This window comes from Cajanus cajan, chromosome 8 (assembly GCF_000230855.2).
Source record: "Cajanus cajan strain Asha chromosome 8, NIPB_CcT2T_4, whole genome shotgun sequence".
Classification (NCBI taxonomy): domain Eukaryota; kingdom Viridiplantae; phylum Streptophyta; class Magnoliopsida; order Fabales; family Fabaceae; genus Cajanus; species Cajanus cajan.
Window position 1 is genome coordinate 33371806 of NC_138524.1, and position 24104 is coordinate 33395909.

The window sequence follows — 24104 nt, forward strand, 5'->3', positions numbered from 1 at the left end:
AACGGCCTGGGCGATCTCCTCGATCGGTAGCCACCTGAGGAGCTCTCTCGGGTGAAGAACCCCAAGTTAGGTCAACCACGTTAGCATCAGCAGCCTTAGAGGTCACCTCCTCAGCATCACGAGGGGCGGAGGTCCCCCCAACCTCCTTTTCTACCCTTTTTCTTTTTCAGCGGTCTCCACGGGGGCATCCTCCTCCTCCTGAGGCTCAGAGACCTCGATCTCGACAACATTGTAACGAGATTTCAGCTCTCGCCACTTGCTCCTGCCCATTATGCCTGCAAATACAAGAAGGGGATACGTTAGTAAAAGAAACTTTTACAAATCCTAATAGCTAAAAAAGACAGATACTCACTCTCTAGGCCCCTCTCCTTGTACACCGAGTTAGCAAGCGACAACACGAGCTTGCAATCCAAGGGATGAGGGAGCGCCTCTAGGTCGGCGATGGCAGCAAGGTCCGATGCCATCAGTTGAAGGTTAGCCGACCCGTTAAACCTGGCCGGGGCCGGCCGCCAGTATAGGGGGAACTTCGGCAACCCGCCGAAATAGAACACCTCATCCTTCAGCGGGTCGACCTCCTTAAGCGCCACCTGGAAGAACTCTTGTTTAAAATTTTTGTACGATTGGGAGTAAAGAGAAAATAGGCCCCCAGCTTTACTCCCATTCAGAGACACCAAACCATAGGGCGGAACGCCCAACTTCAGTTGGTAAAAATGAAGAAAAATGGGAAGAGATAACCCTATCCCTAGGGTCGAGCACAGGACCTGAAAAGCCCTCAAAAAACCCCAACTATTGGGGTGCAACTAGCAAGGTGCCGAGTTGATGAAATTCAAAAAATCACATTCAAATTGAGAAAAGGGAAGACACACGCCCAAATCCCTAAAAAAGCACTGGTACATATAGAAGAAATGAGGGTCAGAAGGACCACCCATATAGACACGTTCATCGGGCCGAAAAGGTTCGAGCCGGATGAGCTTGGAAACGGAAGAGTCACAGATCCTATGCGATTTTTGCATCGCATTGATCTCCATGAACGACCTAAATACACTTTGGAATTCCCCTACCTCACTCCTGGCCCACTCATAGCCAGGGATGCTGGAAGGGGGTTCCTTGGGTTGGTTCGCCCCTTCTTCTTTTCGGCGGAAGCCACCTCGGGGGCCACCCCTTGGCGCGCGCCCTGCCTTTACCTTTGGCTGGCGCGAAAGATGCGACACCACTCTCTCCAGCCATCAAGAAAGAAAAAAGGCTCGAGAAGAGAGATGACAGAGAAGAAGAATGAGAAGGAAGACAATAGAAAGGAAGTACCTCGTATTCTTCCTCAGAAAACAACCTTAACGACAACTGGGTTACTGGAAACGGTGATGACAGAAGCAAACGAAAACGAGGAAAGGTAGAATGCCAATCGGCATGCACAAGAAGCCAAGAAAGAAAAGGAATGAAAAAGTAAAGTGAAGGGGAGAAGGCACGAGAGAGAGAAAAGAAGTTTCCCAAAAATTCAAAACGGGCGTGACACGTGGAGAGAGAGAAAGACAAAACTGACGACACATTAATGAGGCCCTTCATGGCAGAACACGCCCATCATTACACAACTGTCACCCCCCATTAACGCGCCACCCACGCGTTATGGAAACGAGGTGACAATTATGACACATGGTAGTATAGCAAGGAAGCGTACGCGAAGAGTCACGACTCCCCTCCGAGCTCGGCATTAACTCTTCGACCAACGATCTTCAAAGCTCGGGGGGCTAGTGTACTATCCGTACCGCAAAGTTGAGCTCCAGCTCAGCATCACAGCACAGGACGACCTCAGACACGTGCTGGGCGACCTCGACCAAGACGAGGTTCGCTACCTAAATAGGTCATAACTAATCTCAAGCTCAAGGCCCAACAAAACCCTAATCCACGCAAAGGTACGTGCATTACTTATACGAGACTCATACTCCCACAAATACTAACTTTAGCATCGGAGTCTCTTTTTCAGGTATCACCCCCATCTTGGAGTGACAAGCGTACCAGTGAAGGAGGCTCACCGATCTTACCCAGCAGATCGTCCCCTACGACAGATCTCCGGTAAGAACAGTTATAAGTAGTCTTCTTGTAAAATTGCACTACCTCAAGGCTTGCTTCTAGCCGTATAAGCTTTTCCTCATTCTACACACAATCTTCCTTACCTTTAACAAGAAAAATAATTTGTTGCTTCTTATAGATATTTTCCTCCAGATCACCATGAAGGAAAATAATCATCACATTCATTTGTGATATCTCTATATATTAAGAGTAACAACCAAAATCAACTTGATTATAATGGATGTCATTTTCACTATAGGTTAAAAATATCATTAAAATCAACATGTTTTCTTTATCTAAAGTTTTTCACTACTAATATGGCTTTATACCTTAGAGATGTAGAGTTACTCTAATGTTTCACCCAATGGATCCACCTTTTATCCAAGGTTTTCTTACTCTTAGGAAACTTCATCAAATCAAAAGTGTGGTTATCATGCAAATATTTCATATTACCCTTTATAACATGCAACATTTTTTCTTTTGTTCACTCTCTATGGCCTGTATGAAACACTTAAGTTCTCCCCCATCTGCCAATATCACATACACATCAAAGGAGTACCTCATAGATGATTATCTTCACTTGTTACACCTCCTAAGTTAGGTTGGCGGTGACTTAGGTGCATCACTAGGATTCTCATCCCATGACATCTTATGCTCGTTCTAATTAACATCATCAATAGGAACATCTACCTTATCTTTATAAATGTTTCTCGCCATTATAAACATCAATATCTATATTATGAATAAGAAACTGATTGGATCAACATGAACCACACCGCTATCTCCCTTAGGTGTAGACTTCTCCACCTTATCAATGTCTTTAATGGTTTGGTCTTCCATGAATTTTCCATCATGACTTCTCACAAGTCTCTTCTCAACAGGATCATAAGATCTATAGCCAAATTTATCATCACTATAGCCAATGAAGATACATTTCCTTGTTTTTCCTTCCAACTTTGATCTCTCATCCTTTGGAACATGTACAAATTCCTTCCAACAAAAATATCTCTTAAGTGATTGTTAAACCTAAGATGAAATATACATATAATATGTCAGTTTTGATGATAACAAAGTCTTAACCTTGATAGAGTAATAATTGTCGAAGTTATTTCAGGAATCAGGCATCCAAAAAGTAGAAGAAATGAAGAACAAAAATGCTTTTGATGAATAACTATCATCTACAAAAGCCTAAATGAACAAGTAAAACACTTAGTTAATTAGTCTAGTCAACATTTGCATCCAACATCCAACATCTTGAGACTAGAGTATGCATCTTTAAGTGCAAAAATAGCTGTTGATAAATGCTATGATAATCTGTGTAATTTATAAATGCAAATATGTTTTATTTCCTCTTTTATACATGCCCACAAAATGGTATAGTGAAGTAGAACCAATGCAACATCCAAAAAAAAAAGATAGCTACAAAAGGAATTGTCAGGGCATAAAGCATTTTATTCAGACCAAGCTTTGTCTATCCCTTTTCATATCAAGGCATTAATAAAGCTTTGAACAAGTAAAAGAATGACCATATTCAAAGATCGAAGTTTACAAGCTACAACAACCAAGTTACAAGTCTACCACTCAACTGATATATTCTTGAAGCCTACAAACATATGAAGACTTTAAATAGAAGAGACAAACTCTGTGAATATTATGAATGCATGTTCTCATTAGCTATGCCCAAACTATAATATAAAAAAATTCTGTCTTTTATAACTTTCTTCTAGTGGAAAATCCTAAAGAAAAGATTAAGTTAGAATATCCTTGTGTTAGCAAGTAGTTTCCTCTAAGTGTACTCAACTTATATATCCTCTATGTGAGAGTTTTCTAGCAAACATTATTTTACCTTGTAAGGTTGAAGAAGCTAGTTAAGAATATTGAAACAAATTATTGAGCATGTAAGCCAAGAGTGGTAGTCAGAATACTTGTGACGTGAAAGTTTTCAAGTTAATGGCACATTTTGAGTTTGAAGGTAATTAGTCGTAGCTTATGTTAAGTGAACTAATATAGAAATTTAAGTGTTTTCTTTCTATCTCCCTCTTTTCATTTTTATTTGATGAAAACTTTTATGAACTTATATTATGCATATATGAATAATTTTTAAAATTTGACACACATTCAACCCCCTTTATGTGTGTTTCCTTGTTATTTTTGTGATCATACTTGACATTTTTTCTAAACCAAATTTTATTTGGCACCTTAATGTTCAAAACTTTGGAAAAAATAAAGACACTAGAAGGGGGGTTGAATACTGTCAATCAAAACTAAATTTTTTTTGAAATAGTGAAGTAATAGTGTAAGCCTTAAGGAGTGTAGATGAAGCAAAAAGAAAGAATACAAGGTATTTTTATATTGATTTGTCTTACCAATTGAGGCTATGTTCAATTATTGATTAACTTAATCAAATTTCAATATCTCTTACAAATACACAAATATTCTTTCACAAGCCACTTTTGGCTTAACCTATGCATTCGTTTACTTGCCTCTTCAAGAAAACTATCCAAGTATTCTTTAAACAACAAACTCTCTCTAGACATCAACACCAAGTATTCTTTTCAACAACAAAGCCTCTCCAGGCTTCAAGCTAAAACACGCAATTAAAGCTAGGTAAGGAAAACAATTGTTTAGTCTTTCTCACTAGACGTGATGCAACTTTTAAGTACAAGAATTTATATAGAAAGAAAGAATGAATAATAGTTGAAGTTTTTCCATCTTCTTTATAAGTTCTTCAAGCTTTTTTATGTATAGTGTTTGATGAAGATGATCGATGAAAATCCTTGAACTTTTTTTGTCAACTTGCTTCATCTTTCTTCCCTATAGAATAAGATGTTCATTTGTGCACTAAATGCATTTTACCAAATTGTCGTTTCTTAAATGATCAAGGAAATTACTTTTTTTTTTGTACAAAATAGGAGAAGTTATTGCGTGTGTCAATTAGAAATAACTTTTGAGGTGACTTTAGATATTTTGAGATATTTATCTATCCTTTCTTTAATGAAAAGAAAATTCTCATCCTTGAATGAAATTCAAGTACTAAAGAAGTTTTTATTTCTTTGATTTGTTAAGAAATATTATAGAAATGGATAATGTGGTTATCATACACATTAAATGTGATATTTAATGCATTCATCTTAGATAGATGAATTGTTCCATTTGAAAAACTTAACAAAAGACATATCACTATAAACAATTGTCTTATGATATCGTTTTTATTCTATGATCTTAAAAAGAGTTCTTTATCGAAAAATGTTCGTGTTTTTTTATCAATAGAACATATATTCTTGAAGGATCTATGATTGTTCATTGAGCTTAAAAAAGAAATACCAAGGCTAAGATTTTATTACATGAACCACTATGTATAATGCCTCACCCAAAAAAATTCTTGGGTAACTTAGCTTTCAAAAAGCTTTCATCTCACTCTCTTAATCAGTGTCTTGTTCATACTTTTCGCTAAACCATTCAATTATGGTGTTTTAGGAGGATTTTTCTCATGTGTAATACCATGTTGCTTCAATAGAGATCAAATGGTCCATAATACTCATTGTCATAGTTAGTACGAATGTGTTTAACCTTCTTGCTTGACTACCCTCAATCATGGCTTGAAACTCCTTTAACATCTCCAATACTTGGTATTTTATCTTCAAAGCATAAACCCATAATTTCCTAAAACAATCATCAATAAATATAACAAATTAAAGTGCACTACTATATATATAAAATATGCTTAAGGACAAGTGTACTCTATCGCAATAGTAACAAAGGATAGAGTCTAAGTATTGTACCCAAAAGACTAGGTTCAATTCATTATTAACTTAATCATATTTTTTAATAGTTTGAAGGGATAAATTTCGGTTGTGAGAACGTGGCAAAAATTATGCAATTTAATAATTAAAGTGGAAAATATTTTGATTGAAATTTAAAGACTAAAATCTTAGAGTTATGATTTCATTGACCCATATTATCCCTAATGTAAATTATATGAATTCTAACCCTTGCTTTTAAATTTATTTCTTAAATTGTTAACTTTTGTTTATGAAAGAATTGGTTTTACCTTGGGAACCCAAATTGATCATATAGAGTTTATTACAAGGCAAAACCTAAAAATAAAGAAGTTGATTAATTAATTAAACAAATTGAAAACATATAAAGAAAACAAAATTGATATTGCAAGTTCCTAAAGCTTGATTATTTTAGGGATTCATTAATAAATAAAAATTAATCATACATTTTTAATTAATTAAGAATAGAACAAAATGATAAAAGAATCCAACAATTACATAAACAAATTCATTTTATTCATAAAGAGATCACAAAGGACAATTACGTCATAACCCAGGATAGAAAAATTAGCTAGACATGACATGTATAAAACCCAACACCCCACTAAAATTTAAAAGCAAAGAAGAATGGATTAATCATTAAGGGGAAGAATCCTTTTTTTGAGAGTTGCTCTCACCCTCTCACAAAAACTAATTTTAGAAACAAGAAGAAAGGAAAAATACTAAAAACTAGATTGAAATAAGATGAAAATGAATCTTCAAGAAAGATTTTATTGATAGGAAAAAATAGGGTGACACTCCAAGCATGGTCAAGCTTCGTTAGCATGGGTGTGTATATTTAGCTTCTAGGTGTGCTTCAAGAGAAACATGTTCATGCATATCATAAGCATAACCATGCATCCTAGCATGGACATGCATCTTTAGCTTCTATTGACAAACAAGAAGAAAGAAATGGAAAATACAAAAAACTAGACTAAAAATAAGATGAAAATGAATCTCCTAGAAAACCTTTATTTATAGGAAAAACTAGAGTGACCTCCAAGAAGGGATGAGAATAGGTCATGCTAGGCTAGGCATTGAATATATAGGTTGGGCCTGTTCTGCAAAATTAAAGCCTAAGCTTGGCCTGATCTATTAGCCTATTTATAAACCTTTTTACAATATTAATGTTAATTATACCAATAAACTTAATTTTTAAAAATTAACAAAATTATTTTTAAAATATAGTTTACTCAATATTATTAAAATTTAAATTTTAAAAGAAATATAGAAGAAAAATTGAATCATTTTCTATTGAAGGGATAATTCATATGTAGTTATGTAAGTTGATGTAAACTCATGAATAGGTCGTATACAAAAAAAAAATTAAATTTTGATAATTTATTATTGTTTTATGATTGCATGTGTATTTGTCTTTTATGATATCATATACTTATTTTAGTGTTTGTTAGAAAACAATGGCTCAATCCAAGAGGGGCGGGGGTGAATTGGATTTAATGACACTTAAAAAATTTATTAGAGTTTATGGATCTTAATTTCTTTAAAACTTTTCTAAATCAATTTCCAAATGAAGTATATTGAACCTTTTTGATATACGGGAATGACACCTATATGATTTCTTGATTAATACACTAATGAATCAATTTAAAAACAGATTAACATGCAGCGCTTATGTTCCAATTTAAACCATTTTACTCATACAAGCATATTAATCATAACCAGCCATTTTAACATTTAATTAAAGATTGTTAAATATAAAAGATAAGGATGAGAGAAGAATGCAAAGTGTTTTATCCTGGTTAAACCATTCCATATGTGACCTACATCTAGTTCTCAATCATAACCCGATCAAGATTTGTTCCACTATCTCAATGAAGAAGTTTTACAAGCATACCACACATGCACACACTTCTACATATAAGATAGACACTTTCTTGTACCCAAGAAAACACTTCTTATAGAAATCCACTACAAGAATTCCTTACCACTTGAGAAACCTACTCAAGATTTTTACCATAACACAAAAGATTTAAGGAAAGAATTCACCTGAAAACTAAACAAATTAGACTGTGAATTCTTGACCGGTTAACTTATTGATTATTTATTGACAGTGGCCCTTGCTCGACAAGTTCCTAAGCATCCAGATGATGCTCAACCTTGGGAGAGCGAAGATGAGGAAGAGGTTTCGCTTTGATCTCACAAACATAAAACAGCCTCAGACAAAGTCTCGCTTCGTTCCAAGGTATTGGTTACTATATCATTTGTTCGATCTCTAATACCTTAAATCCAATGTTCTTGTCTTTTATAGTCTATCTTCCTTTTAGGACTTCGATCCCTCGAAGAAAAAGAAAACCAAGGTGGAATCTTCTAGTGGCCAAACAGTAAGTTTATTACACTTCCCCGTCGATTTATTTTCTCTATTTTATTAATTTTTGACCATCAGGTTTCTACTACGAAAAAATCCGACAAGGGGAAAAGCAAAGGAAAATAAACAATTCCTTCAACCAAAATTGATAAGGCCCCAAAAGTTTAGAAGCTTCTAAAAGATGCTATGAAGTCTTTTCCTCGAACTACTTCTCTACAAGGAATCAAGAAAGTCGACCTTTGAAAGGTAAATGACCTTGTTATCTTGTACTTTCTTGCTTTCAATTTTATTTACCCTTACAAACCTAATGTTGTACCCTTAGGATGTCGAGATTATCAAGCTTTCTTCTTCACGGGATTTGTCTAAAGAACCCAACCCTGTTCTTGATCCATCTCCTCTTCAAGTGAGTATATATATACTTCAAATCAATAACTTGTACTAGATTTTCTTAATCAGTTCTCCCTTTCGCAGGTTATTCCTCCTATATTTGAGAATTTTGTGAGTATTCCTTTAATAGACCCTCTTACCAACGTTGAAGCTCCGCCTTTGGACGCTACCGTCAATGCTGAAGCTTCTAACTTAGGTGTTCCTGTTGGCATTGAAACTCTCCACTCGGACATCCCTGTTGGCATCGAAATGCCTCGACAGTCCTCCCAAGGTGATGCTCCTTCTTTCAAGTTGCGACTTGACATTCCTCATGGTTCAGGTATCCATTATTGGTCTTTTGACGTACTTTGTAATTTCCATTATTCTAGGCATTTTGTGACATATCTTTCTTTCTTTGTTTAGGAGAGAACATGGTTCCTCCTGATTCAACCCAACTCGCTACACCTTCTTCCAAACTGGATAAGAATGATCTCGAATCTTCTATGCCACCTCCAGCTTCAATCCCTTTAGCCAACTTCGATTTAATTAGTTTTTTCAATGATGATGATGAAGTTGATAATATTTTCGATGTGTTGGAAAATTGGACTAGTGGGACTTCAGTGTCTAAAAAAACACCTGAATCTGTTGCTTCTTTCCAACCCCTATTGGATGCTTTTCGCTCGGAAGCATATGCCAATGATTTGGACCAGGTGTTTTTGATTCCCAATTTTAAAGTCGAAGTCGAGAAAATGGTGGATGACCTGTTAGCTTTCCAAGATCTGCCCCAAGAGATCCACACTAAACTTCATGAATTTGTAATTTCACCCTCGCTTACGAACTTCAAGCTAAATGGGCTGGTTCTTTTCAAGAAGTGGCTCAAATCGAGGTTGAAACTGAAGGTGATTGTGCTAAACTCAAACATCTTAGGCAAGAGTTACTTTCAAACAGAAAATCTACTGAAGAGATGATTTCTGCTCTAAAGAAGTTACAACAAGAAGAAGCTGATACTAAAAAATCTATCGAAGTTTTGCAAAGGAAGCTTGATACTCTTCGAGCTAAACAAGCTTCTTTAAAAACTTAGAGTCAGGAATTCATTCAACGAAAAAAGAGTCTCAAAGATGAAGGCAAGAAAATCTCTTCGAGACTCTCAAAGACTTTGGAGCACAAGAAACATCTAGAAACTCAGTGTGCTTCTCGAAGACAAAGTTTAGATGAAGCCTATCAAGCTTACAAGAGTTTTATGTCTAAGTTTTGTAATATTGATTAATTTTGAGGACCATGTTTTCGATTTACTTTATGCTACCTTGTTGCCTCTTTTAACACTATTATCTTTCATGGAATTTTTTCAAGTATTTATCGTTGATTACCTTGCTTGCTGCGCTCAAATTTCTTTCTTTGATTACATACGCATTTTTTGAGTACACTTGATCGATTACGAATGGTCCTTCCCAATTATAAGACCACTTACCTAGGTGTCAAGATTTTTGATCCATGGGAAGAATTGTCTTTAACACTAAATTTCCTACTTGAAAGTTTTGAAATAGCAATTGCCTATCCTATTATATCAATTGCCTATCCTTGAAATAGCAAGGTTTAATAATTAAATGTATTTCACTTGCTGGTAACCTTTGTATTGGCCCATGTTTTTGACATTCTTCACAACTTTTAGCAAATTCAATATAATCTTTAATCATGGTTGGCCAATAATATCCTTTCCTCGACAAGATCCATTTCATTTTTTCTCTTGTTTAATGCGCTCCACAAATACCCTCGTGTATTTCTATCATAGTTATATAACTTTCATGATCTCCAAGGCATTTAAATAAAATTTCATCGAAACCTTTCTTATACAATTCGTTATTTAGCATGACATAATTGAGATCCTGGTATTTTATCTTTCTTTTGACCTTTGAATTTGGGTTTTGAAGATACTCGATCAACTCTTTCCTTCAATCTTGAGCACCCGAGGTATTGATGGTATGGCTTTCCAAATTACCAATCAATTCACTCTTTGTATAAATCAAGGATTCGATACATTCCTTACTCATTTTATACCCTGATGCAATTTGAGCTAGTTCATTTGCGATTGTGTTTGCATTTCGAGAGATATGTTCTAACCCCACCTCAACAAACGAATTTAGTAACGCAACAGCTCGAGATTTACATTCAACTAATTTTTCATTTAAACATTTATATTTCTGAGTTAATTGTTTGATGACTAATTGAGAATCTCCTCGAATTATTATGTTCCTAGCTCCTAATTCCTTGAGTATCTCTAATCTAGTAATGAGTGCTTCATATTTAGTTTCATTATTCGAATACTCTTTCCTTGTTTTTAGTGATAGCTTGGTTGGAATTCCTTTGGGGGAAATGAATAACAAGCCTATCCCAGTTCCCAACTCATATTTCGAGCCATAAAAAAATAATTCCCAAGGTTTTTTTGTTAAGTAATTGACTCGTTCAGTTGAATTTGAGTGATCTACAAGAAAATCTACAATTACTTGTCCCTTAGTGGATTTGAGGGGAACAAAGGTTAGTGAATATTCCGTTAACGCAAGTGCCCATTTGCCAATTCGAGAATGTAATACAGGTTTACCCAACATGTACTTAATCACATTACTTCGACAAAATACCAATACATCAAAAGGTCTAAGATAATACTTCAACTTTGTACAAGCAAAATATAAACTTAAACACAATTTCTCTAAAAGAGTATATCTACTCTCTGCTCCTACCAACATTCTACTTAGATAATAAATGACTCTCTCGATGCCATTATTATCATCTTGTGCCAGCATGCCCATAATATTCGAATAGTTGTCAGAAACATATAATTTCAATTGTCTTCCTTTAGAGGGCAGTGCTATTACTGGAGGATGAGCCAAATAAGTCTTGATTTCCTCGAATGCCCTCTGGTGCTCTTCTTCCCATCGAAATTCCTCTTCCCTTTTTCAAACGTAACAATGGAGAAAATACCTTAGTTTTGCCAGACAAGTTCGAGATAAACCTTCTAAGGAAATTTATCTTACCCATGAGAGATTGAAGTTCTTTTTTGTTCGATGGAGGCCTAGTTTTCATGATAGCCTTAGTTTTATTTTTGTCCACTTCGAACCCTTTTTGATGCACGATAAATCCCAAAAATTCACCTACTGTAACACCAAAAGCATATTTTAGTGGATTCATCTTTAGACCATGTTTTCTCATTCTCTCGAAATATAATTTCAGATGATGTAAATGATCATCCTTTTGTTTTGACCCAACGATTATGTCATCAATGTATATTGGTACAAACTTACCTATCAAATCATGAAATATTAAATTCATTGCCCTTTGATATGTGGCACCTTCATTTTTTAATCCAAATGGCATCATCACCCATTCGTACACACCTAAAGCTCCTGGACATTGAAAAGCTATTTTTGACACATCATTAGCTGCAATGTAAATTTGATTATACCCATAATAACCATCTAATAGACTTAAAATTTCATTACCTACGGCTGCGTCTATCATTGTTTCAGCAATAGCCATAGGGTACTCATCTTTGGGGGTAGCTAGATTGAGATATCGAAAATCAATACATACCCTAAGCTTTCCATTTTTCTTGATGACAGGAACAATGTTAGACACCCATTCAGCATATCTCGAGGTCCGAATGAATCTAGCTTTCAATAACCTCTCTATTTCTTCTTTGATTTTGTCAATTACTTATGGGGAAAATCTTCGAGGACTTTGCTTCACAGGTTTCTTCCCAGGAATTGTTGGTAGTCTATGTTCCACCAAACCTCGATCTAGACCGGGAATTTCCTCCTAATCCCAAGCAAAACAATCTTTAAATTCATGTAATACTCGAATAATTTCTTCTCTTAGCTTCCCTTTCAAGAGTTTTCTAACATAAGTGATTTTCTTATCCTTGATAGTTCCCAAGTTGATTTCTTCTAATGGATCTTGAGATTCTAACTTCTACTCTTCATTGCTTGGCTTCTTAAATCCCAATGGTGAATCATAAAAAATACAATCCAACTTTGTCTCGACTTCTTGTGTTTTTTCTTTTTCCTGATTTTCAATCACATGGTATGTTTGACTTTTTTTTGTTTTCTTGTTCTCTTTTTCTTTGGCTATTCTAGCCGTTTTGTACACCCGATTTTCTAATATTCTCGAGACATCATCAATCTCTTCGATGTCTTCTCATATTTCGGTCTTTTGGCCGTTTGTTAGGCCATATAGGCCGCGATTTGAGCTAAATAGCTCGAATATTGATCTTGGCATGTCATGCTTGCATTTGACCCGATTCAACCTTGGCTCGACGAATCATAAATCCTCTCTGCACATCCCAGTAGAAAGTTTTGTTGAAACCTTCCTCCTCCTCTAATATATTTGCATTATGAGCATCGAAAGGCTTAGTTTTTGCAAACACAGTCAACTTTTGATCTACGAAGTACATACCCACTTCGTACTCCTTCTGGTCAGCATCGAGTACCTCCAAACCTTCATTATCATTCCAAAAAAATATTTTTTGGTGGACAGTTGACAGAACAGCCCCAACTCCATGTATCCATTCTCGTCCCAACAAAACATTGAAATTTGCCTTCGACGGGGTCACAATGAACATGGTTGTTCGTTTTACACTCCCTATTTGTACGTCGAGCGCAAAATCATTCCCTCTAGTTGTTACAACTTTCCTGCATAGTCTGATATGAGGATGTTATGAGGTTTTAGATCAGTCACTGTCTTTCCAAACCTTTTCAACATGGTTCTTGGGAGTATGTTTATGGCTGCTCCCCCATCAATCAATACTATGTTCACCTCGTGCCCTTCGATCATCAGAGTTAACAATAAAGGCTAAAGATGAGCCTTCATTTTCTCAGTAGGTGAATCAAACACAATTGAATTGAATTTGGGGATGACTCGAGAGATCTGGTTAACCCACATAATTTTTGATTCATAATTAGGATCATCGAAAAAATCTTCCCTATGAATGTCCTCTTGCTCATTTATGGATTCCATAGCTCCAGCATACTCAAAAGGAAAAATTGATACTATGCCACAAATGTCTTCTAAGGAATCTTCAAACCTGCTCTCGAAGCAGTCGGTAATCATATCTTCACCATCTTCCATAAATTTTCGAGAAGATTCACCCTTTTGAGGCACTAGGATAGAGAAACGATTTTCCTTGAAACCCTCGATTGTAGCTTTCCTCATTCTTTGTTGCCTTTTCCATTGGGTCTTGGTTAAATTATTGAAAGGATGTTGTTTTAACCCACGCCCATAATTTCCATGCACATTCAAGAATTTCCCAGGGGTTCCTTGAAATGCGGGTCTTGAATAACTCATCACTTTTTTTCCTCAACCCATTCTAGCAATAGGCCTTTGTGGTGCATTCCACTTCCCTACTGGCACATTCGCACTTGGCACAAATGTATTTCCAAATCTCGATGAGTTGTACATTTCCATGTTTTCCATAGGAGCATTATATTGGGGCATATGGATCTGCCTCATGGTCAGCCCAATGTTTTCTTTTTCCTTCTCTCGAAGTTTTTCATCTCTATAACTCTTCAATACTTCAGATTCCTCAAAAGCTTTAGCAGCGGCTCTATCAAACACTACACTGCATCGAGGGCATAACATGACCTCCTTGTCAGCATCCTTCTTCTTGGAAAGGAATTTGATCAGACTATCCCCTCCTTGGGATAAATAGGCTCTTCATCCTTCGCAAAATCGTCTAGAAGTTCTTCCAATTTCTCATCTGAGATGGGTTCAACATTTTCATCTTCGTCAATGTTGACCTTGACCATGTTGATTCCCATCGATACTAGCTCTACGTACCCGGTATGGGCTACAAATGGATCAGTATCCACTTTCATCTCTTTTTCCTCGAAAGCGAGACGACCATCAGTAATCGCCTTTTCTATCATGTCCCTGAAACGCACACAATTATTAGTCCAATGACCATACATGTTATGAAATTTAAAAAACTTTTTCCCTTTTCTTTGCTCGAATGGAGGAATTTTGTGATTTTTTGGAAGTACAATTTGTTTATCTTTTAATAAAATATCGAATATTTTATCTACTTTCGTTACATTGAAACTATATCATCTTGTTGTACCCCCTTCTAAATTATCTCTTGGTTTTAACATTTGACATTGGTATGTAGGACTAGGACGTAATTCAACCAAGTTTACTTCGAAATCCTCACTAAGACCCTCATAATTAGCATCTTCACGCTCCACACTTTCTATATAAGCAACCTTTTCTTTTCAAACAAACCTATCAAATTTTCTTAAATTTTCTTTCTCTAACTTAATCTGTTCGATCCTCCTCACTTTTTCTGCTAACTGGGCCATATCCCTTAATTGTTCGTTTAATAGTTTTTTATGAATTGAAAAATCTAACCCTGTTGCCGCAATTTTAACCAATTCGTGTTCAGGTATGTTGGTATAACATCGAGATTTTAATTACCTGAACCTATTCAAATAGTCGTCCAATGTTTCATGATTTTATCTCTTAATATTCATTAAGTCGACTATACTCACTTTAGTTCTCCTTGAAAGAAGTACTCATGAAAGTTTCCTTCTAATTGGGCCCAGGTGTTAATCGAGTTAGGAGGCAAGGTCGTAAACCATGTAAAAGCGTGTTTAGTTAAGGAACTGGGAAAATACTTCATCTTTAAATATTCATTGTTCCCTAAATCCCCACATTCGACTACATACCTCGCTATATGCTCCAGAGTAGATTCATTCAAATCTCCCGCGAATTTTGAAAACTTTGGAGTTTTTACCCCTCTAGGCAACTTTACCTGGGTTATGTATTCTGAGAAGGAAGACACAAAATAAGGACGCTCATTTCATCCAACCTCAAAATTGTGCCTATTTAATACCCTCTCTACAACTTGATCTAAATTTTCCTCGAGGCCCCTATGAGGTCTGCATAAATTTTGAGGGAAACCTACATTCCCTACTTGATTTTCTACTTTGTTCAAGTTTGCACTTATGGCTCTCAAAGGCTGATTATCCCCCACTTTATCTCCTAGTTTATTTATTAACTCATATAAACGGGTGAGAATATTATGCATCTAAGTCGATAATAAATTAACCATGTCATGATTAATATCGTCCATCTGTTATCGAAGGGCTATCATAGCTTGATTACTTATACCTGTGGGTACATAGTTACTTTATCGAACCAGAGATCCCTCATGACTCATCCCTATATGTTGATAAGGATCTTGCATGATAAATCCCATCCCATTTGGTCAGGGATTATATCCTTGTGAGGATACATGCATTTGTAGATTTGGCCCTAAATAAGGTATTGACATCTCGACATGTATGGGTTGAGTGGTTCACCAATTTGAAGGCATACCCCATGGGTACTCTCGAGTGGCATTCAAAACCTCTTGAGACATGTTTATCTGTCTAGCCACATTTTCAGGTACTATAGGCGGTGGCGTTGCCCCCCTTGTCAAAACAGTTACATTTTCCACACTCGTATTTGGATTTCTATTCTCTATATCTACTAGAACATCGTTATTTCCCTCTCTAGATGTATACATGGTTCTTCCACTCCTAAGTATCATATAGCATAACTAAAACTAGTCCAATTATATTTATAATCAAACGTGTCCCACCGGGCGTGCCAATTTGTTAGTGGCGGAATTCGTTTGTGAGTTCTTTTTATTTGAACTAGCACGAAATTGTTTCAATTTAGGTATTTTACAGTTAAGTTTTCTTCTTAAGAAATGGAGATAGACGAGACAAAGTGACTAATAAGCGTTTGTTTCCAGGTTTTCATTAATGATTATCAAACAATAATTATCATGCGTGTAAACACTTAAATAAATAGAATGAACAATACATATATTGGCAATGCAAATCATTGTTCACTTTACATAATTATCAAGTTACAATATCATTATTAAACGAACACGAACTATAGACTACAGAATTTAAGCAAAACTACACTAATCCTAGGAAAAGAAAGAAAATGTGGCCAAGAAGTTGTCATACCCAGCAATTCCATGCACGAAATCCATATGCGCAGGCGGTGAGTGCTTGAGAGTGCAAGTATGATTTTTCTTACCTCTGTGAAGTAACATGCTTCTCATATTTATAAAACTAGTCGAGAGTCGTTAATTTTGTGCAAGTTCATCGTGGGCGCGTAACCGCTGTCCACTACACCAATTACGCGACTTAAATGTAACTTCTCATAACCATTCATCCCACGCTTTTTTATTTCCTCGACTTGATCCACCTTGGTGTTAACTGCTAAAAACCTCCAATAACTTCCTCTTGCATTTTTCGAGCAATCCTCGAGTATGCATGCTTATAGTTTCTGATATTCTTTTTTGGTAGGTACCTTATCAATCAACCTTTTCTTCGAGTAAAATATTTTTTGAGTGACCCCAACAATATGCATTATCAATTTTAGTGTTATTGTTTATGACTGTTAAACAGGTTCAAAATGGAAATTAAAATAAAATCAAATAAATAGTGCTTCAGGTCTAAATTTAGTGACCGATTTTTCTCTCTAAAAATAAAACAAAATTAGTGATAGAATTTAGCGACCGATTTTCTTGTCTCTAAAAATAAAACAAACTTAGTGACTAAACAACAACCGAATTTACGACGTCTATAAAATTTAATAAAATAAAAGATAAATATTTAGCGACTAATTTAACGATTAAATTGAAGATCGTTTTTATTTTATTTAAAAAATAAAAACATACTTAGCGACTAATTTAGCGATATTTGGTTCAGTCACCAATTTGGTCCCCATATATAACAGTCCATTTACCGACTGAAAAATGATTGTGACCATTTTGGCGACCGAAATTTTCGGTCGCAAAATAGCGACGAATGATATTTCCATTGCTATATAGCTTTGCGACTAGGGTTTTTGCAACTACTTAAATTCAGTCACTAAGATAAATAGCGACCGATTTAATCAATTTAGAGACCGATTTTTGTCGTCGCTAAATGCCTTTTTTTGGTAGAGTTACTTATATTTTTAATAATATATAATAATTTTTTTTATTATATTATATAAATAAATAGACAGACTTATAAGGTTGAATAGACTTTTCTATAAGCTTCAACTTGGTTTTTTTATTATATAAATAGGCCTTTTAAAAAGTTTATACTTGACCTTTTTATTAAACAAGTAAGGGCAGATCAGGTTTTAAAAAGGTTAGGCCATAGGCCCCCATTTAAGGTCTGACCTATTTCCATCCCTAACTCCAAGCATGGTTGTACTTCCTTAGCATGGATGTGCTTCAAGTGAAGCACGAACGTGCATATCATAAGCATAACTGTGCATCTCAAAAGGGAGTGCATCTTTAGCTTCTGAGTGTGCTTCAAGTGAAGCACAACCATGCATCTCAAAAAGCATGGTCGTGCATATCAACAACATGCATCTTTCAAAGTCAAGGTGTTCTTCATCCTAACATGATCGAGCTTCAAATAAGAACGATAATGCATTACTTCAACTCATTTATCTTTTTCTTGGCCTCTCGTTGTTATAATTCCCTTTTCCAAAAATGTGACCATACTTGAACATTTTTTACCCTTAAGCAAAAGAGAGATAAATCATAACCCATCAAGGTAAGAAAAAACTTCCCCAAGGATCAAGAACTTGTTATGATAAATTTTAGACATATTTTTTTCTTTATATTTTTAATCCATAATTAATCGATAGAGTCTAGGAGAATTCGTTCAAATAGATGTTCATATTCTTCTTAGTAGTTCTTTAGTGTATAAGTTTTTTAAGTCAATCCATTAAACATTGGATAAAAAAATGATTTACTCTTACTCTAGTGTTTCACTAAGTTTTTTAGCATAGAAGGTACTTACTTGCAAACCATGTGTGGGTCATCCACTCAAATGTTTTGCACTTGTTACAAAAAGTGTGAAAACAGTGTTTGTATTTTTAGCAACTTAGTGACTTAGCATTTACCCAATAGTCTTTTTCTAGGATACTAAATTTACTCTTATAATTCATGGCCACAAAATGGGTGCTTAGCCAAATAATTATTTATGTATATATATTTTTTCCTTTTTTCTTTTCTTTTTATACTTTGTAAAACAAACAATTATCATGTAACTAGGTGCAACTTGTGTCACTAAAAAAAGTTAATTTTAAACATGGTTTTTACGAAACCAAAATTTTTTCCCAAATACTTTCATCTCAAGACTAAATGATGTAGTGTGTCAAGGATCTTTACTGTAATAAACTAAATTTTTTTATTCTAACCCTTATATACTATTAACTAAATTAGGATTATTTTTATGTGTGAGTATTTGATGAAATTTTCTTAGAGGTTTCTAATTCATTTTTAGAAAAAATAGGTTCATAGAATAGTTGTTTCATGGACAATTGTCTCTTCATCATATAGTAAATCAAGTGTTTATGAAGTATAAATAAAATGATACATCAAGTGTAATCCCCTCCCTACACTTAAACACTAGAATGGTCCCTATGCTAAAGATAATCTAGAATAAGAAATACAAAAACAATGGAAATAGTAAAAGATAAATGAAAAAAACACAGAAAAATAAAACATTAAATAGAAAACCTCCTATGTCATTGAGATGGTGGAGCTCTAAGAAACTGTTGGTGAAGGTGTTGGATCACGGTCATCATGGTACAATTTTCTCAGACAACTACTAAGAAAAAACATCAAAGAGTTAACCATAGGTAGTGAATCGTGCATCCAATGCTTCAAAACCTGAAGTCATGCCTAGCTTCATGGCATCACACCCTTGTAAAATACAGGATAGGCCATAGGGATTCCTCAACAGACTTAGTGAGTTCATTCGTAAGAGAATTTATTGCATTTTCTTGGATCCACTCTGTATAGGAGGCCTAAATTTCCAAGGTAGGACAAATATACGTGGGCTTATCGATTGCAACAATATTTATCTACCTAATGGCCTGTAGGTATTGTTAGACTTGATTGAAGCTCAAAAGCTATTAGTAACGATTCCCATAAGCATCAAGGATAGTGATATATTGCACCTTAAAAGAAGCAATGTGCATAATTCTTGAACAACTACAAGTTGGATATTCCGACTCCACGATCTTGTTGTCCAATGTGGAAGGTGTGTGGTCTCTTTTGATGGAACCACACTAAGGCCAAGAAGACCAAGAGATGATATATTGAAGGAGGGAAGAGGAATGGGTTAGTTTTGAAAACCATAAGAGGAGTGGGCCTACTTTTGGGCCTTAGCTCCTATGTTTTTTTATTAGTATAGGATTTATTCCTATTTTATCCTTGTCTTTAATTTCCTATTTTACCCTTGTATTTTGGGTACCTTCTAGTATTTTCTATTTTACCCTTGTATTTTGGGGTGTCTTAGTTATAGGATTTACTTTTACTTGTATTTCCCATTTTACCCTTGTATTATGGGGTGCCTTAGATTATAGGATTTTATTTTATAGCTAGGGTATTTTATCAGGGTGAGAAAATAAGGCCTAGACGTGTTTTTTGGTAGCCTTGGATTTATTTTTGGACTTGGCAAGATTTAGGCCCAAGTGGAGGGCACCTAGGTTGCATGGTCTTATCATGCACCTAGATGTAGCTTAACCAAACCCAAAGATTTCATCCTTGGCCACCAAGTAGCATCTAGGGTAAATTTAGGTTTCATATGAAGTGCATTTGCCTTGCATTTTTCAGCCAAGCACTCTCAAATGTAACTCTAAATGCATCCTCCCTTCTATAAATACCCTAGGCTAGCAACCTTGTAAATACTTTGGAATTTATGATATTAAGAGAGCCTTTGAGCCTTAATATTCTTTCCTTAGTCTCCTTGGTCATTTCGGCCACCTATCCTTCTCATCCTCACTGTGAGTGTTCTCACCTTTAGGAGTGGCCTTCATTCATCAATGAAGTGAGCCAAAACCCTAGAGTACCACCTTAGTATTTCATCAAACACCTAGCCTCCATAAACACCATTCGCCCATCTCCATCACCAAGGCTAGAAACCTTGAGTTCCATGATCCAAGGAGTCCGGTCTTCCCCCTTTGATGCTCCTAACTCAATCCATGAAAGGAGGGTTGCCATCATCTTTGGTGGAGCATTAGAATCACCTATGACATGCATAACTACAAAATGGAAGAGAACAAGAGATTTCATGCACAAAAATGAAAATTTACTAAAATAGAGGGTTATTATGCAAGATGGTGCTACAATAAGCACAACCTGAAAGTAAAGCACTTAACTTGCACAACCATGGTTTTATATTGGAAAACATGCATGAACAACATGAAACACCAAAAATAATAGGTTGTTCCAAATGTTTCCCAAATGTAAAAAAAAAAAAAAAAAAAGCAAAAGAATTAGTAGCTCAAAGAAAAAAAGTTGTTACCTTAGGGTGAATGTAAATGAGGAAAAAAGGGAACAGAGAAATGCTAAGGAGTGGAAGAGATTGGTTGGGGTTTAGGGGTGATTTTGGAGAAGAAAAATAGTAAATGGGGGTGCTTTAGATGCACCCCTCATGTCTTCTTAAATAAAAGGACATGTGCCTTGAAACATGTGTACATATGTGATGCATAGCCTTGTTGAAAATCACAACATCAACAATTATTGAAATTTCACGATTGTGCTAATAGAAAGCATGGCCATGCATTTTTCTAGCAAAGTATGTTTGTACTATTAGGAAGTATGACCATACTAATGAGCATGATCGCAACATGGTTGTGCTTAGTGAAGCATACTTTGATGCACGATCATACTTGAAGGAAGCATGATCGTGCTTAATAACATACTTGTGATAAATCAAAAGGTAAAATTAAATAGGAATAAAAATGGTATCTTTACCCATCAATAGGAAATTGTTTTAATAGGTTGTCTCTTATATAGTGTTTGTTTAACATCCTAAGCTTGATGATAACTTGAGGATACTGTCACTAATCCTCCTTGTCTTTTTTGATCAAGAAAATGTGTTTGACTTGTAAAAAACCTTCTTTATAGTGTTCACCTTGCTTCCATTTATTTTGAAGATCGTCTCATCTTCTCTAGACAACACTAATACTTTGTAAGGGAACACTTGGGTGACAGTGTCAACTCTTTACCACCTGCAATGAAGTGTTCTTAGGAATAAATGTAGGCAAGGGTTGTAGATGAGGACTCACTACTAGAAAAGTGTCATTTTCAAGCAAACTTTCCTGCAAAAACATATTCGCAGAAATCTTTTGCGAATTTATTTGCAAAAAATAATTTACAGATATTTCTTACAAATTTTGCTATAATATTAATAATCAGAGAAATTTTTTTCCATGGTAAAAATTTGCAGAAAATATTGTAAGAATTTTATTTTGTTTCTTGTAGATTTTCTTGCAAGAATAAATTTGCAAGTAATTCAAGTCCCACATCGATTGAAAATAAAACAATTAAAGAGTATATAAGTTGGGGCAACACTTACCTTACAAGTTGATTTATATGGTTGAGTGTTAGGCTTATATTCTACAATCTCAGAATTTAAAAGATTATATATCAGATGTTGGAGGCATGGAAACAAATGCTTCGGATGAATTCATTGTGAGCATTAGAAAGTTAAAAAATTATTGATAGAATTTATTGTAATTTCTTTAATTTTTTTCGTAAAAAACATTCTTGCAAAAAAATTTGCAGGAAACTTTCCTGCGAATTTTTTTTGCAAGAAAATTTCCTGCAAATTTTTTTTTGCAGGAAAGTTTCCTGCAAATTTTTTTTCGCAAGAAATTTCGCAGGAAAATTTCCTACGAATTTTAAAATTCGCAAAAAATTATTATCCACGAAGGTATTACCTGCAGATAAAATTTCGCAGGAAAATTTGCAGGAACAATGTTTCCTGCAAATTTTTATGAAAAATTCGTAGGAAAAGTCGCATGTAATAAAAGAAATTCTAGTAGTGAATTTTTATCCTACCTGAAAAAGCTCGAGTTTTATGTGTTTGTAATCCAACTTCTTAGTTTTCTCTTTATACAACTTAGATTTTTCATAAACATCTAATTGAAGCTCCTCTATTTCATTAAAGTTGTGCCATCCTATTGCCTCCTAAATCTCAACATTGAAGTTAAGGAACTTAAGAGCCCAAAGAGTTCAATGTTCCAACTTTACAGGTAAATGACCAATTTATATGGAGACATTCCAATGGGTGTTTTAAAGACAGTTCTATATTCCCAAAGTGCATCATTCAATTTAGTGGACCATTCTTTTTGGGATGCTTTAACAACATTTTTTGAAATTCTTTTTAATTGCTTGTTGGATATCTACATGTGACCATTAATTTGAGGGTGGTATGGAGTGGTGACCTTATGAATGGCATCATATTTTTGTAGCATATTATCAAATAGTTTGTTGCAAAAATGTGTCCCTCTATGAATTATGATTGTTCATGGAGTTCCAGAATAGTGAAAATATTTTTCTTTAAAAAATACACAACATTGATTAAAATAAAATAAATCATGTGTTTCCCCTTCCAAAAAAATTTCCCTCTAAAAAAAATCCCAAAACCGACAACTTCCCTCTCCAACTTTGTGGCTTTCTTCTCCAACAAAATAAAAAATCTGCGGCTTCCTTCTCCAAAGAACTCAACAAAGCCTTTGAATCAAACCCTTTGAAACCCCTAAACCATTGATTCTAGTCTCAAGCTTCTATCAATCACTGTTCATGCTTTCCATTGCCACCACTCTCAATACGTAACCTCTCCCTTTTTTTTGCACCTATAGTAAAAAGGAAATCACTAAGCCCTCTTGTATGTGCCTCACATAGTGATCCCTAAATCCCATGGTGATTCCAGTTGCCTCCGAGCTTCTAGTTTTATTGTGCTCTCACTCGTACCACTATAGTTGTTCTCATTGTTGTTGCTCATCTTGCTCATACCGCAACTCTACAAAGTTTTTTTTTTTTAACTCTGACATTATCACTCATTCTTGTATTTTTTTTTTTTTTTCATTTTCTATCTTGAACCGCACTATTGAGAACCAGTGTAGTTCTTGATGATATCTGTTCATCTCTTGAAGCCAACTAATTAAAACCCATGTGGTTTTGAAATGGATAGACAATATTTTAATTGGTCTTTCTTAACATATGCAATGCTTACTGAAATGCAAACCCCCTATTTATGATAACGAACGTGGCATATAGTCCTTGTAATTGCTACAATATGCCATGATTTGCCAAATGTGAGTCTGTTAATTGTATATTTGTTATTAAGATATTTATCCAAATTGACTTAATTGCTTATTATTATAATTGTTTTTGTTTGAATTACTATTGAACATTTTGCCTCGACAAACAATAGTTAGCTCCCAAACTTTCTTGATTATATCAAATTGGTAATAATGAGATAGAAACTAGTATCCATACTAGAGTCATGGAGTGATAACTTTATAGGAACAAGTGTAAAGTAGTGCCTTAATTTTAGATACAAAATACAGAGAAAATAGTTGAGTTAAATCCATGATTTAGGGGCTCATCATCTACTTGGCACCTGTCCATTATATTAAACTTCTCTGAATCCTTTTTTTTTCTTCTTAGTCAACTCAAAGAA

General features: G+C 35.0%; 1 protein-coding gene across 1 annotated transcript; it reads right to left on the bottom strand.

Moving 5' to 3' along the window:
* Positions 1-12282: 12282 nt before the first annotated feature.
* LOC145950430 (uncharacterized) lies at positions 12283-13398 on the bottom strand. The gene is made up of 3 exons (XM_083061518.1): positions 13316-13398; positions 12872-13265; positions 12283-12384 (listed from the first exon to the last, which is right to left on the bottom strand). Exons 1-3 carry the CDS (start codon positions 13396-13398, stop codon positions 12283-12285), a joined length of 579 nt encoding a protein of 192 aa, XP_082917644.1.
* Between the last annotated feature and the right edge of the window lie 10706 nt (positions 13399-24104).